We start from the raw sequence: 12,834 nt of genomic DNA on the forward strand, positions 1-12,834 counted from the left end.
TTTCCATATGCTACAAGCAAAATGCTGCCATCCTCACAGGTCTCACTTTTGGTAATCTATATTTTCTAATCTTGATCGTGGAAAGAACTTAAGGTCTATAGCCATTTTACCCTGTATCAAAACTGATTTTATTTAGTTTATTTTCACAGGAAAAAAAGCCAGTTTTTTTGTTACTAATGTTTCTCTTGACAGAAACTAATGGTTACAGTTTAACTCTGGGTTAAAAACAAAACCTGAGCAGTACTAGAAGGGAGGGGATTTTGTATGTTTGGTATTTCTGTTCTGAAAGAGCTAAAGACTGCCATTAGGGGCAATAGAAGCATCTTGCTGCTCACAGTTGCTTTTGGAAGTTTAGAAGAATGGAGCTGGTGATGTTGCTTAATTATTTTTATTTTTTTCCTAAGATGCTGGTTTGGTTTTGTGAACCCTTCTTGCAGAAAGTTCAGAGCTAATAAATTTCTTTGGCAGGATCTGTGTGCCATGATGACAAAGAAGCAGCCTGAACTCCTTTCTTAGTTGGAAGTCCAGATATCACCTGCTCTGAGCTACCTTTCGAAGCCCTTGGCTGGTTAAAGCAATGCTTTGTGTACTGTGCATCCTTCAGATCAGGAACTGTGCTCTACCTGAGCAGGGAGAAAATCAGGTTTTTATTTTTGAACTGTTCTTTTCCTTATGAACTCCTAGTTCTTACTTGAGCCACTACCAAGGCGTGGGCAGCTGCCTGCTCTACGTGGGAGTGTGGAAGCGGGAAGAGCTGAATTCAGGCCCAGGCTTGGAGCCCCCTCAGTGCAGCAGGTAAATGGTCACGATGGACGGGATTTCATGGACTCAGTTTGGCAATAATGCCACCCTGTGCCTGCCTCCTACTCTGGCTGATTTGCCCAGAGCATTGTGTTCTACTTTGCAAGAGGCTGCACAGTTCGTAATCCACTAGCAAGAAATAAATGTGCTAGCCCTGTACAGACATCTAGCTGCAATCTAAATGTTTCTGGATGAAATTTACACATTTCTCTTCTGCATCTCTTAACCTTTTAATATATGTGTAGTTACTGTTGTGTTCATCATTCAGTTTGTTGCTTCAGAGAAGCCACAGTAAGGGCACCTTTTACCACAGCTTCACCTTGAAAGTAGCGTTTGTCACAGAAATCACAGCTATTCTGGCAATTGTAGGAGTTTCTGGGCTGCAGCCATTACTCCAGAGAGCAGGGATGTAACTGCATGCTGAGGGAGCTGAGAAGCTGCAAGACTCCGCTTGTCTCACTTAGGCACTGCAGCACCACAATCACCCGACTGACATCTACACTGTTTCCATCTTTACGCTGATAATAAAGGTGACCCGAAGTAACAGGAGAAAAGTGTGGAGCTGCCTTTGCACAGAAGTTACAGTTTCAATTCACATTGCTTTCAAGGGGCTGACACAAAATTTCAACTCGATTCCAATAAAAATGAAGAAGTTCAAGTATCCTTTATTCAAGGTTGAAAAATGTACCACACCACATTATTGCAAAAGTTCATAGGTACAAAACACTTTGCAGCTGGTGAGAAGGCAATAAAAAGTTGTTTTTCTTAAAATTTGTTGCTATAAATTACTGTTACAGTACTTTGCAAATACAGAATTTCAAATTGCATCATATTTATTTTTCTAAAATTGCCCACAGTACTAGAAATTCCTGAAGATAAGGCAGCTGTTTGTTTAAAAGAAGAGGTAGCTGGTGTCAAGGGATTTCCATTTCTCTTTCAATGCCCACATACTTAAGGGCATCAGCTTGGCTATATCTGAAATTAAAAAAAAATAAAATCACAAAGAAGTAGTGTCATGGAACATTTCAGCTTCATTATCCTGACAGAATGACACCGCAGCCTGGAATACTCAGATTTCCTATCGTTTCTTCAACAGCTGGGGTGTTTCTTCCTTGTGTGAATTTGCAGGTGAATAGCACTGCTGACCCATTCAAGAAACTACTTTCAGAAGTGTTTGATCAAGAGGAGACAAATCATTAAAATTCCATACTTTTTTACCTTGAATCTACCAGTCCTGAAGTTCATTTTCAGGACTGGAAAGCAACTGCATCTCTCCTGGCTGACCTACACAGTATTGCCACTGGACAGCTTGCTTTTTGCCAAGTGAGATGATTGTAGAGGAAATAAGGACACATTCTTAGCAAGTACTTGTTTGTAGTAATTCTGAAATTTCATTCTCTGAAATGCTTGCCTATTTCTGAATGAGGGGGGAGTTAACTTGTACTGATACCTAGGTAACCCAACCACAGAAAGTCTGTCCCCATCTGTCACTACACTTTGCTTTATATGAGCTGCTTTTCCAAGCTTGCAGGCTCTTAACCAGCTGCATTAGTGAAATCAGTCTTGCTATGGCATCTGGCTTAACAAAACCAATGTGGGGAGAGCTGCTTCTCAGCTGCTGAGACCTGAGGCTGCAGGGGCCAGGCATAACTCTGAGCTGCACAGATACTGAAAGCTAATTCCATCTGAAATTCATCTACCCACCTGTAGTCAAAGAACAGTTCTTCACCAGTCTGAATGGCTCTTTTAGCAAATATTCCTATTCTGTGATCGCCATTAACCATCATAACTGTTTTAAAATAAATTAGGTATGTTAGTACAAATACTGAGAAAATGCATGCTAAAGAAATACGTCACAGTATTTCATACATTGATGAAAAGCAAGTAAATGAGAAACTTACCTTTTGCATAGCAGTTGGGATTTACTGAATGGTTTGCAAATCTAATTTTGTTGCCCTTGCGTGTTGCATCAACCACAAAATCTAGGGGGGTGGAAAAAACAACAAATCCCACAAATGATGGATGGGTCACCTACAAACACATTTTTGAGTTTAATACCTAGTGTGCTTGGACCTTAGCAGCTGAAGATGATAACTGCACAGCTTGCCCCATGGAAGAGCTGGCCCACCACTCTACAACAGCTGAACTCTGCTTTTCCTTTACCTCCTGCCACAGTGGCATAGCGGCACCTTAGCTACCCATTGAAGCTTCTCTACCTTTATTCCACAAGGACAAGCTCTGTAAATATGCTAAGTCAACACTGACATAAAGCAGCAGGTTTTTTTTCCTCATTTCAACTATTTTCTAGTATTTTCTACTTGACATAGTGCAGTCTGTATTTTTCTCTTCTAATGGCAGCAGCCACATACCACATATCTGTAGGTGGCTTTTTTTTTCCCCCAACACAATTCCCATCATAACTTACTGCTGATTTAATTCAGTAAAATTACTTCAGACAACACCTGGCAAACCTTTTACATTCTTTAGTCTACTTAATGTCTGCACATAATTTTACTCTGTGAAGTTCTACTCCTCTTGTACAGTTGCTTGTGCAACAGGATCCATCACTACATCTAGCTGATGAACATTTAGAGAAAAAACCCCAAAGACTAACTATCAACAGGATGAATCCACACACTGATAGGGAAAGATGTGTGAAAAAAATGCTCGATGTTACCTGCTGTCTGTAGAAGAACAGGGCTGAACAAAATGCTAAGCATACATACTTTACTTGTACTGCCAAGGGTTGCAATTAGTGCATACATACCATTATTCAAGTTAAACAGAAAGCTGCACATGTATTTGTCGTACACTTTTCCTCTTCTGTCTGCCTCATCCTGAGAAATAATCTGAAAGAAACACCATTTGTAAAAGAGAGAAGAACTCTTTACATTGTGTAACCACAGCAACTTAATGTCAACCCCTCCCAGCCTTTTGAAAGACAGGTGGGAGTTTTTTATTCTCTGATTCAAAGTATTCCCAAACAAAGTGTTGTTTTCAGCAAGCATTCTGCACTTGCCAAACATCCATGCTTTGCTTTTAGCATAAATAAACTCTTTCAGAGCAGAAAAGCAAGAATTGCTTCTCCTCTCAAAATCAGGACTGCATACCAGACTCAGGTTTTATTGCTACAGAATACAGCTTAGCGAAAGCTCCTACTGACTTTCAGTACTATACTAAATAATTTGCCACCAAATTCCAAGCATGTCTGAACTGAAATTCCATCTAAGATAAAAAGGACATTCCAGCCTCTCCTTCTCACAAGAACCTGTTCCAAAATTTTTGTGACATTCCAATTGTGTAGCTCCTGAGGTCTGAGCCTGTGACAGCAGTTGCAGCCTGTGACACTTGGTCAGCCACATGGCTCTGTCTGAACGTGATGCCAGGTTACAGACAATGGCATCCCATGGTCGGTCCCTGTCAATGCATAACTATACCAATTAAGCTCGTATCCAGTCTTCTCCATCTTACCTCACCACAGTATTCAGAGATGAATTCATTCTTCTGTACAGGATCTTTGATAAAAATTCCCCAGCCTGCCACATCTGAAGGTGCCAATAGTAAGTGCTGTGGAATAGAAAAAACAAGAAGTTTTGATATATCTGGCTTAGACTTGACTTCAGGGTTTTTCTTTCATTTTGTTTTGTATCACTTAGTCATATCACTTAGTGAAATGTATAGGTTGGGATTCCAGGAGTGCAGACAAATCCAGAGAGTCTTCTAATGATCAGACACACACTAAAATTACAGCTTGTTGATCAGAAGATGTGTATAAAAGAAAATTGACCAACTGTTTGAAAGCTACTAAAAATTTTTGTTTAATCACCCCAAGACACCATGAAATGAGGAGGTTACATAAAAAATCATTTACTAAAGATTTCAGCCTCAAAAGGTTTGCAGACAGAAGCCCACTACTCATTAGCTCAGTAATCAACTATTCTGTGAGAAGATGTTCCAGAGTAGAAATAAACTTTGGCTTATTGATTTATTTGCCAGAACTGAACAGGCTTTCAAAACTTTAGTAGACTGTACACAAGTTTATACCTTAGAATCAACAACTGAAGAAAGAAACAGCTTCTAGACTCTGGGATATGCTGATCTGGGGAGAGATTGCTGAGATCTTTAAAACAGCAGCCTATTTGCAATTAAGAAGCAAAGCCTGATGGGGAAAAGGAGATATTCTGCTGCCGTGCTGCACAGAAAACACTAATTGGTATGTGACAAAATGTAGATAGACTTAACAGCAGCACATGAGCAAGCTAACAAGTGGCAACTTCTTTCCTTACTGTATTGTTTGGTTTTTTGTTTTCCACTTTGACAGCATGAAGGCAAAGAAATTCCATTCTCTGGCTTGAAAATATAAGAACACCTCAAAACCCAGGCAGACACGCAGTTGTATAACCGGACATACTTTTTTGGATCCTCTCTGAATGCTGCAGTTCTTGCAAGAAACATTTTTGCTGTCCCAGTGGTCAGCTGCTCCACAAGTCAGGCAGAGGTCAGGATCACACTCACGGACAGCCAGGTAACAGGGACACTGCTTGGTGTTGCATTGTGCTTTACAGCGACACCCAGGAAAACGATTTTGGCCTACAAAGGAACAGGTGAAAAAGAAAAACAGCAAGTATGAAAAAATACAGTGTAAAATTAAGACTGTGCAGATTATAGCATATCAGAATATTGTAACACAGCCACTGATATCTGCATAGGACATTCAGGAGTATTTGAATAACTCAATTTTAGGTCTGAAGGCGCTTTCTGATTTCATGCGATGGCCAGTTACAAGGGCCAAATTAAACTGAACATGCTCGCACTGATGGACACAATTTGCTGCTCCTGTAACTTGCCTGCAGCATGGACAGACTGGTTGTACAGATGGTGAGAGACAGTGAGAGAAGTTTATAGATAACTTTTAAGTGTTTTAAATATTTTACTTACATTCTGAGCTGCACTGACAAAACTTCTCACAGAAGTTTTGAGCAATTACACATGGACATGAGCTATCACAAGGCTGACGTGGGTGATCACATGGCTGATAGTTGTAAACGTGATTCGATGACCCATCTGAATAAAAATAGCAACATTTTGTAAAGTTGAAAGTTGCAAACAAACAATATACAGTTCCTCTCAGTCTAAGGCAGAAATTCCCTTTCAATCATTTAACTAAGAAAGCCCAAATATGAACAAAAAACCCAAACCCACAACAAGTGGGGTTAAAAACCCAAAAGACACAAAACCAGAACTGTAACATTAGTGAGGTGTTATGTGGAAAACTGAGAAACGAAACTACAATGGTGTAATTTCCTGTCTGAACATGTTTTGGAATAGCACTGATATTATTCAGCATAGTAAATTTGCTTAAATACTGAAAGCAATTTTTAATGTGGAACAACAGTCAACTTTGAAACAGGTAACACTGGCAATGTAATCCCATTATTATTATTACTATACCACTGTGCTTTCCCAAGTCAATTTTCCAGTACAGACAATGCTGAAGGCTTCTAGGGAAGAAAGGAACTACCAGGGACAAGTCAAGAACATTACCTATACAGTAGCTAGGAGAATTTGGTGCTATATAAATTATATTTGCTATTAATACACCTGAGCTTGTTTTGGGTTTGCATGAATTTGTAAATTTGTAAAAATGCTCAAGTTAATCAGCAACAAAAAATGAGAGAGACAAACTGATCAATTATTTATGTTGCTAGAAGTCCCAACTATTCTCAATAACTTTTGAGAGAACTATTTCTAAATTAAGCTGGCTTACAAAAAAAAAACCAAAAAACTTCTACTGCAGCTCCTATCCTTTATACCATTTTTACCAGTGCTTCAGTGAAGCCATACTGGAAAGATAGTAAACTCAGCCTTCTTTCCTTTTTATGGAATTATACAGAGCTCTTCCAGATATGTAAACCAAAGAGTACCTTTTGTCCCTACAAATATGTGTAAGCGAGAGTTTACATTTTTAATTTTCATTCCCCTAAAATTTCTAGCTCCCCACAGAACATACATAATGGCCTAACATTAAAAAGACAAATAACCAGGCCCCCCCACAAACAACCAAAACAAAAAAAAGCAATAGTAGAATCTTAAAAGTTCAGGACATAAATGGAATGGAAAGATGCTAACCCTTTTTCAGCTGTATCTTTCTGCAATGAGCAGCCCACAACCTGCAAAAACACAAAACAAACAAGAAGGTTGACAGGAACTCCTCCTGCAGTGGGCTGGGAAAGGCAGCTGCACTTGCACCCACACTTGACTTAAGATGGGAAAGTTTCTGGAGACATGAACACCTGCTAACTGCACATGAGTCAGAGGGGCTGCAGCAGAATCACCCTGTCCCAGTCTAGGGCTTGACAAGATCAGAGCTGTGCAGGCTGCTCCTCCCGCTCCCCACACCATTCCTCTAGTCCCAGGATTGCACAGATGAGCAGTCCCCACCCAGCCCAGCACAGAGATGCTTAAATTCAGATGCCCTTGAAGGAAACCCTGCCAAGAGCAGGCTGCTGGAGCTGCTTCTGGCAGGCAGGAGCAGCAGTGAAAGAAGGATACGGAGCTGCAGATCTGGAGGGCCACACCTCCTAAACAGGGGGTCAAAATGGGACAGCTGTTTGCTTCACAGGACTCGGCACCAGCACCACTCTGGTTGTTGCCTACAGATCACAGCCAGGTCCCACCCTTCACCTGAGGAGCTCCAAGTACTTGACAGGAGACAGTGTCTGCCTGGCACAGCCACACTGATGGGACATCAGTATTCCTTCTGGCTGGACACTTGTCCCCAGTTGTCCTGGCTGGTGGTGCTGCACTGAGCCTTTCCCATTCTGCTTCAAAGCCTACACCCCTTTCTCTGACGTCCTTACACTTTTCCTTCAGTGTCCCCTTTCTCAGGTAACTCAGCCAAGCATACCCTTTGCCAGAAGTGGTGCTCTTGTTGTGTGGTGGATTTTATTATTTGTGTTTGTGGCTTTGCTGTGGTTTTTTTTTAAGAGTAACATGCTTTTCGGTTAGCATTCACTATATTTGAAAGTTCTTGCAAGTTACATTTACCCCTTCATTTTGTATCCATTTCAAATTGCAAACTCTTTGGCCAGGGAATGTCAGCTATTCCATAAACAGTGTGTCAGAAACAATCAAGCAAAAACATCTGTCTGGACATTTAGTACCAAAAGAAAAACTAGACTTTTAATTTCAGTAGCCTTAAAGGAGAAATCAATTGTTTTATTTTTTTTCTTCAATTCTATGCATTTTAGTTACCACTTGTATATAGTGAACACACATAACAAAAAAATTAGACTAAGGATTTTCAAAGTTTATACTTCTTGGACTTCCTTAGTACATCACGTAACAGCATGAAGACAGTATGGGAGAAGCTTCATTCCCTGGCCAAAAAATACATTGCCAGCTGCATCAACAACCTCATTTTCCCTGCAGATTTACTGAGCTGCCCAAAACACTCATGAGCACAGGTACTAAAAGATCCCCAGCACAAAACACCTACAAAAGCTATTTTGCCTTTCACTGAATGCAACACTCCTCAGAAGTTTGCACTCTGAAAAAAATTCTCCCACTGTAACTACTTAAATGGGACTTTTTCACTGCTACTTCTTTCATAAAAGCATAGCAGCTTTTACTTCAACCAAATGGTGTGCAGCACCCTCCAACAGCTTCAGATAAATAAGATTCTCTATAAAATTGCCCTTCTACAGCCTAACTGTGAGATTTAACTCAGCAACCAATTTTCTAACAAGCACTGAAGGAGCCCATACAAGTTAGAAACCCACAAAAGCAGATTTGTGCAAGTAACTAAGACTAAGAGGAAGGAAGAAGCCCAGCATCACAGAGTACTGTAATAAATAGATGACATTCCTATTAAAAGTGATTCACTCTAGAAGAAAAGGCTACCAACATATATTTATGAATTATGAGACACTGACTCTGCAAGAAGACACTTCCCACATGCCTGAAAGGAGTGCAATTTTGACTTAAATTGCTCTAATGCACACCAAACTACTTTCTTTCTTGTCTACCTAGTGTTTGGAAAATGTAACATACCATATTTTTGAACAAGTCTTTCACAGAAACTTGTCTGTCACCCCAAGATAATAAGAACCTACTAGCACAGCAAACCCTTAAAAGCATTCTGTGGCCAGACTTCTTAAAATACTCTTTCATTAGCAATTAGCTTCACTTTTTCTCCTAAGGTAAGCACTATCCTAATACTTTAAATGCACACAAATGTGCATACACATCAACAAAGCATTAATCGTAACAAGTCAAAGCAGAAGGAAAACTACAGGTGGTGGTCATAATGGGAAAGGCATCCATCTGCTCTGCCCCTCTTCTGGAGAGACTGGTGCCACAGGAGGGAGAGGGGGCTGGAGACACACAGTGGCAGCAGAACTGTGGGGAATGACAAGGCAACAGGAATCAGGCTGCCAACACTGACCAACTCGACAGGAGTTTTGACTGGCACAATCCAATAGTACTTCACTGCCTTGTAACTTCCAAAAACTGCCACAAAACATGCAAGTTCTTCTGGTTAATGCACAAAGCTGGAGCCTGAGCAAGCACCATACTAAAGGCAGAGTCATTTTTGTATCTGCCCTATATAAATCTGCCATCTCAAACAGAAGCAAAAGGCAAGACTTGGTCCCATGCAGCAGGAAACAAAGGCAAGGAAAAGATGAAGTTGAGAAAGCAACTTGAAGCTTCATTATAAAAAGCCGACTGGAAACTGCATAGCAAGTTTCCAAGCAAGCTGGTGGATTTGTGCATCTGGTTGCAGGACAGGCAACTTAGAAAACAAGTGTTTCCAGAAGCATCACAATAGCAGTTGTCAAAGATATTGTTCTTCTCTCCTAACGACCTACTAGACTTCTAAACTTTGCCAGTGATTTTAGGCAGCAGCAGTGTCAGCCAACCTGGCACTAAAAACACTCTTTGGAAGAAACTGCTCCAGCATTTCTTGTTTTGCACAAGGATACTCTGCTATCAGAAAGAGCACTAAAAATTCAAAATACATGTAAATTATGTCAGATATGTAGTTGAGTTTTTGCAGTGTTTGATTTTCTGGCATCACTCAAAGACTTCAGTCTCCCAGATCATCTTATCCACAGCCTCCCCACCACTCCAAGACTCAGCCTTCCAACCAGGTAGCACATCTCATCTGTGCAAATGCCTCAGCTGCACTTTTGCCTGATAACAGTGAGACTTTAAATCCATACAAAAAGGCATCCTGAACTCTTGGCAGAACTACATAAGCTATTCAAACACATGCAGTGAACAGCAGTCCAGCAGAAGGTAGGTACAGGAGGAAAATAAGAAAGGGAGGGGGAAAAATAATATATTTTCAAATAAAATTGCTAAGTGGCCTCTGAATAGGGGATGAGGGAGAAGAAGAAAATCAAAATAAAGAAGCAGCTTTAGATGGCCTTAAAACCAGTACCAAAATAGAGGAAGGAGTGCTAATTAGTTAAAGCAAATTCAACTCAGCTCCTAGCAATGGAAGAAAAAAAACACATGAAAGAATGTACAGTACTGAAGTACACTCTCTCTCCAGCATACACTCCTGCTTTTCAGAATTCTTTCTTCATTAAGATTTTTTACTGGCTTCTATGCAAAGTACTCACTTCTCATCAAGGCAGAGTTTTCTCAAAATAACAGGTTAATCTGATACACAGGCCAGGCTCTGACACTGGTTCTCCAAAAAGCAACTATATTAGAAGCTGTCTTCTTCCACTGGTCAGCTTTATTACAGCTATCTTAACAAAATTGACACAGGAAGGAGGGAGACAAGACATTTCATTATCCAAGAGGGGTGCAGTCTTGCCAGCTCAGTACACCCATAGGGCACCAAGATGATATGGGAAATAGGCAAAGTCTTGCAAGAAAAGACTTTATCTGCTCTCAAATCACAAGAAGCCAGCAAAAGCAGCCTTTTGCTGCAGCTTTTCTCTCTAGTGATGCTGCTTTAGCTCAAAGCCACACACACACACATGGAAAACATGCAGACAGGTAAGAGTCCTGCAATAGAAAAGGGCAAAAGGAAAGGAAGGGCCTTCCTAGCTCCAAGACTGGATTTACTCTAAGAGTGAGTAAACTCAACTAAAAGAAAGGTAAGAAACAGAGGAAGATTTCCAGATTGCTGGCTGTGGGAGATCTTCAGAGTGCTCAAATTACAGCAGGATATAGGCAGGCTAAACTGCTTTCCTTTTTAAAAAGGCTACTGCCACAGAAGAACGGAAACAGCTTGATTGACACATATTCTGGGACATTATATTTGTAAAATTATCTCCTTCCTTCAATGAGAGTTTAAAGAAGTAAAGGGCATTTCAAAACTAAATCACTACCAAAAAAGTTTTTATATTGGCAGCTAATAAAAAAACAAATGAAGTCAAGAAACCCCATGCAATGGAGTGTGCTTTCATTTACTTGGGGGGAAAAAAAAAACAAACCTCCTAAATGAAAAAAAGTCTGATGAGTCCTCCAAAACAATGTCAGTCTGGTAATCGTACAATCCATTTCAGCAGCAAAAATACGTTTGAGCCTTTTAGCTGCTCTTTTAAATAGATGTAGTGGCACCATTTTTACAGCAATTTGTGTGAATCTGACAGCAAGCTAATTCTCAGCTACATATTCCAAACTTGCACCGTGGCTAATAATCTAAATTTAAACAGCCAAGCCCACCAAATGCCCAAACACTTGAAAACTGTGCCAAGAGCATTAAAATCAATAGCTTTTGCTGAGAACAAAATCTTTTCCAGATGCTCAATCTTTTCCCAGCTCACGTTGCCTGCCTCTACATTTTGCTACAAAGCAAAAATACTCTACTCCAAGTCAACAGGATCTTTGAACCAGTTCAGGAATTTCACTAGGCCTGGAAATAATAAATAGACAAGCTAAGACAGAAGCAAGAAGAATTGATGGGAGGAGAACTGGAAGGATAAACTTGAGGGAAAATAAGGGAAGCTAAAGGGAGAAATAGGAATTTATATGGGGAAAAGTGTACTTATTGCTTGCTAAAGAAACGGTTTTGCTAATTTTCAGTCAGCTTTTAATCTCCTATGTTCTTATCTCTCAGAATAAAAATAATCAGTGTAGAGCTGTATTCTCCAAACCTCAGAAGTCTCAAAGAAAAATGCATTTCACTGACAGACAGTAGCCACCAAGCTTTGCAATTTCAACAGAAATTGTGTCAAATAATCGTTGTGGCTCCAGAAAAGCATAATTCTGTTCTTCACTGCAGCTTCACTTCAAATAACAACTCGTTAACCTGGTTCTTAAGTTGGTGTTCTAGGTGCTAATGCAACTGGGGTGCTACAAAGGGATAGTTTCTCCTACAAAAAAAGGCAATCCTACTTGCTTGCTATCTGAAGCTTGCTAGAATACACCTTATCATTAAAAAAACATAAGCTTTAATTTTAAAATACCATATAATCATTATTCAATCCTATTGAAACACTTCTGAATTTAATGTTTATTGCTGTAAAAAATAATTATACCACACTATCTTGAATGTTGCAACAAGACGCATAGGTGATTTCTAATCTAAACAGAGTTTTGATTACTTGCATCAATACACCTACAGGAACCTGGCTGTTAAAGAGCTTAAAAAGAAAGCAAAGGGAAAGAAAAGAGGAAGGCTATAGTTGCCAATGCAGTAAGATTTTGTCTAAAACTAATACAACTTTTTTTTTTTTAATTGCTGCAACTTTTGGTTTTGGAAGCAAAAGAAGAACTGCACAACTTTTCCTCCAAAACATTTTCTGTTCTGATCCCCTGTATCTCCAATTTATTGTTATGCTAAGGGTATTTAGTAACAGATTTACCTGTGTTTCCTTTTCTTCTTTCTGGGAGGAGTATCAACATCTTCAGCAGGGACTGGTGCAATAATACTAGATTCCTTTACTCTAAACTCATACACCTAACAAGAGATACCATAACACATCCACGATAAATCTCTCACTAGTACAAAGTTGCTCATATTCTAAGTTAGTATGATTTCCTCCAACCAACAACTTACAGATTATATCC

General features: G+C 39.8%; 1 protein-coding gene across 4 annotated transcripts in view; it reads right to left on the minus strand.

Annotated features, from left to right (window-relative positions):
* Positions 1-1,446: 1,446 nt before the first annotated feature.
* The window catches only part of EZH2 (enhancer of zeste 2 polycomb repressive complex 2 subunit), a 49,519-nt gene continuing 38,131 nt past the window's right edge, over positions 1,447-12,834 (minus strand). For all 4 annotated transcript variants that reach the window (XM_077786395.1, XM_077786400.1, XM_021546265.2 and 1 more), the window contains exons 12-20: positions 12,630-12,724; positions 6,931-6,971; positions 5,740-5,865; positions 5,213-5,391; positions 4,273-4,368; positions 3,569-3,650; positions 2,703-2,783; positions 2,506-2,590; positions 1,447-1,776 (exon numbers count right to left, since the gene is read on the minus strand). In XM_077786395.1, coding sequence (XP_077642521.1) covers positions 1,716-1,776; positions 2,506-2,590; positions 2,703-2,783; positions 3,569-3,650; positions 4,273-4,368; positions 5,213-5,391; positions 5,740-5,865; positions 6,931-6,971; positions 12,630-12,724 — 846 coding nt within the window. In that variant the 3' untranslated portion in view covers positions 1,447-1,715. The remainder of the gene's footprint in view (positions 1,777-2,505; positions 2,591-2,702; positions 2,784-3,568; positions 3,651-4,272; positions 4,369-5,212; positions 5,392-5,739; positions 5,866-6,930; positions 6,972-12,629; positions 12,725-12,834) is intronic.

The sequence above is a fragment of the Lonchura striata genome, chromosome 1, assembly GCF_046129695.1.
Source record: "Lonchura striata isolate bLonStr1 chromosome 1, bLonStr1.mat, whole genome shotgun sequence".
Classification (NCBI taxonomy): Eukaryota; Metazoa; Chordata; class Aves; order Passeriformes; family Estrildidae; genus Lonchura; species Lonchura striata.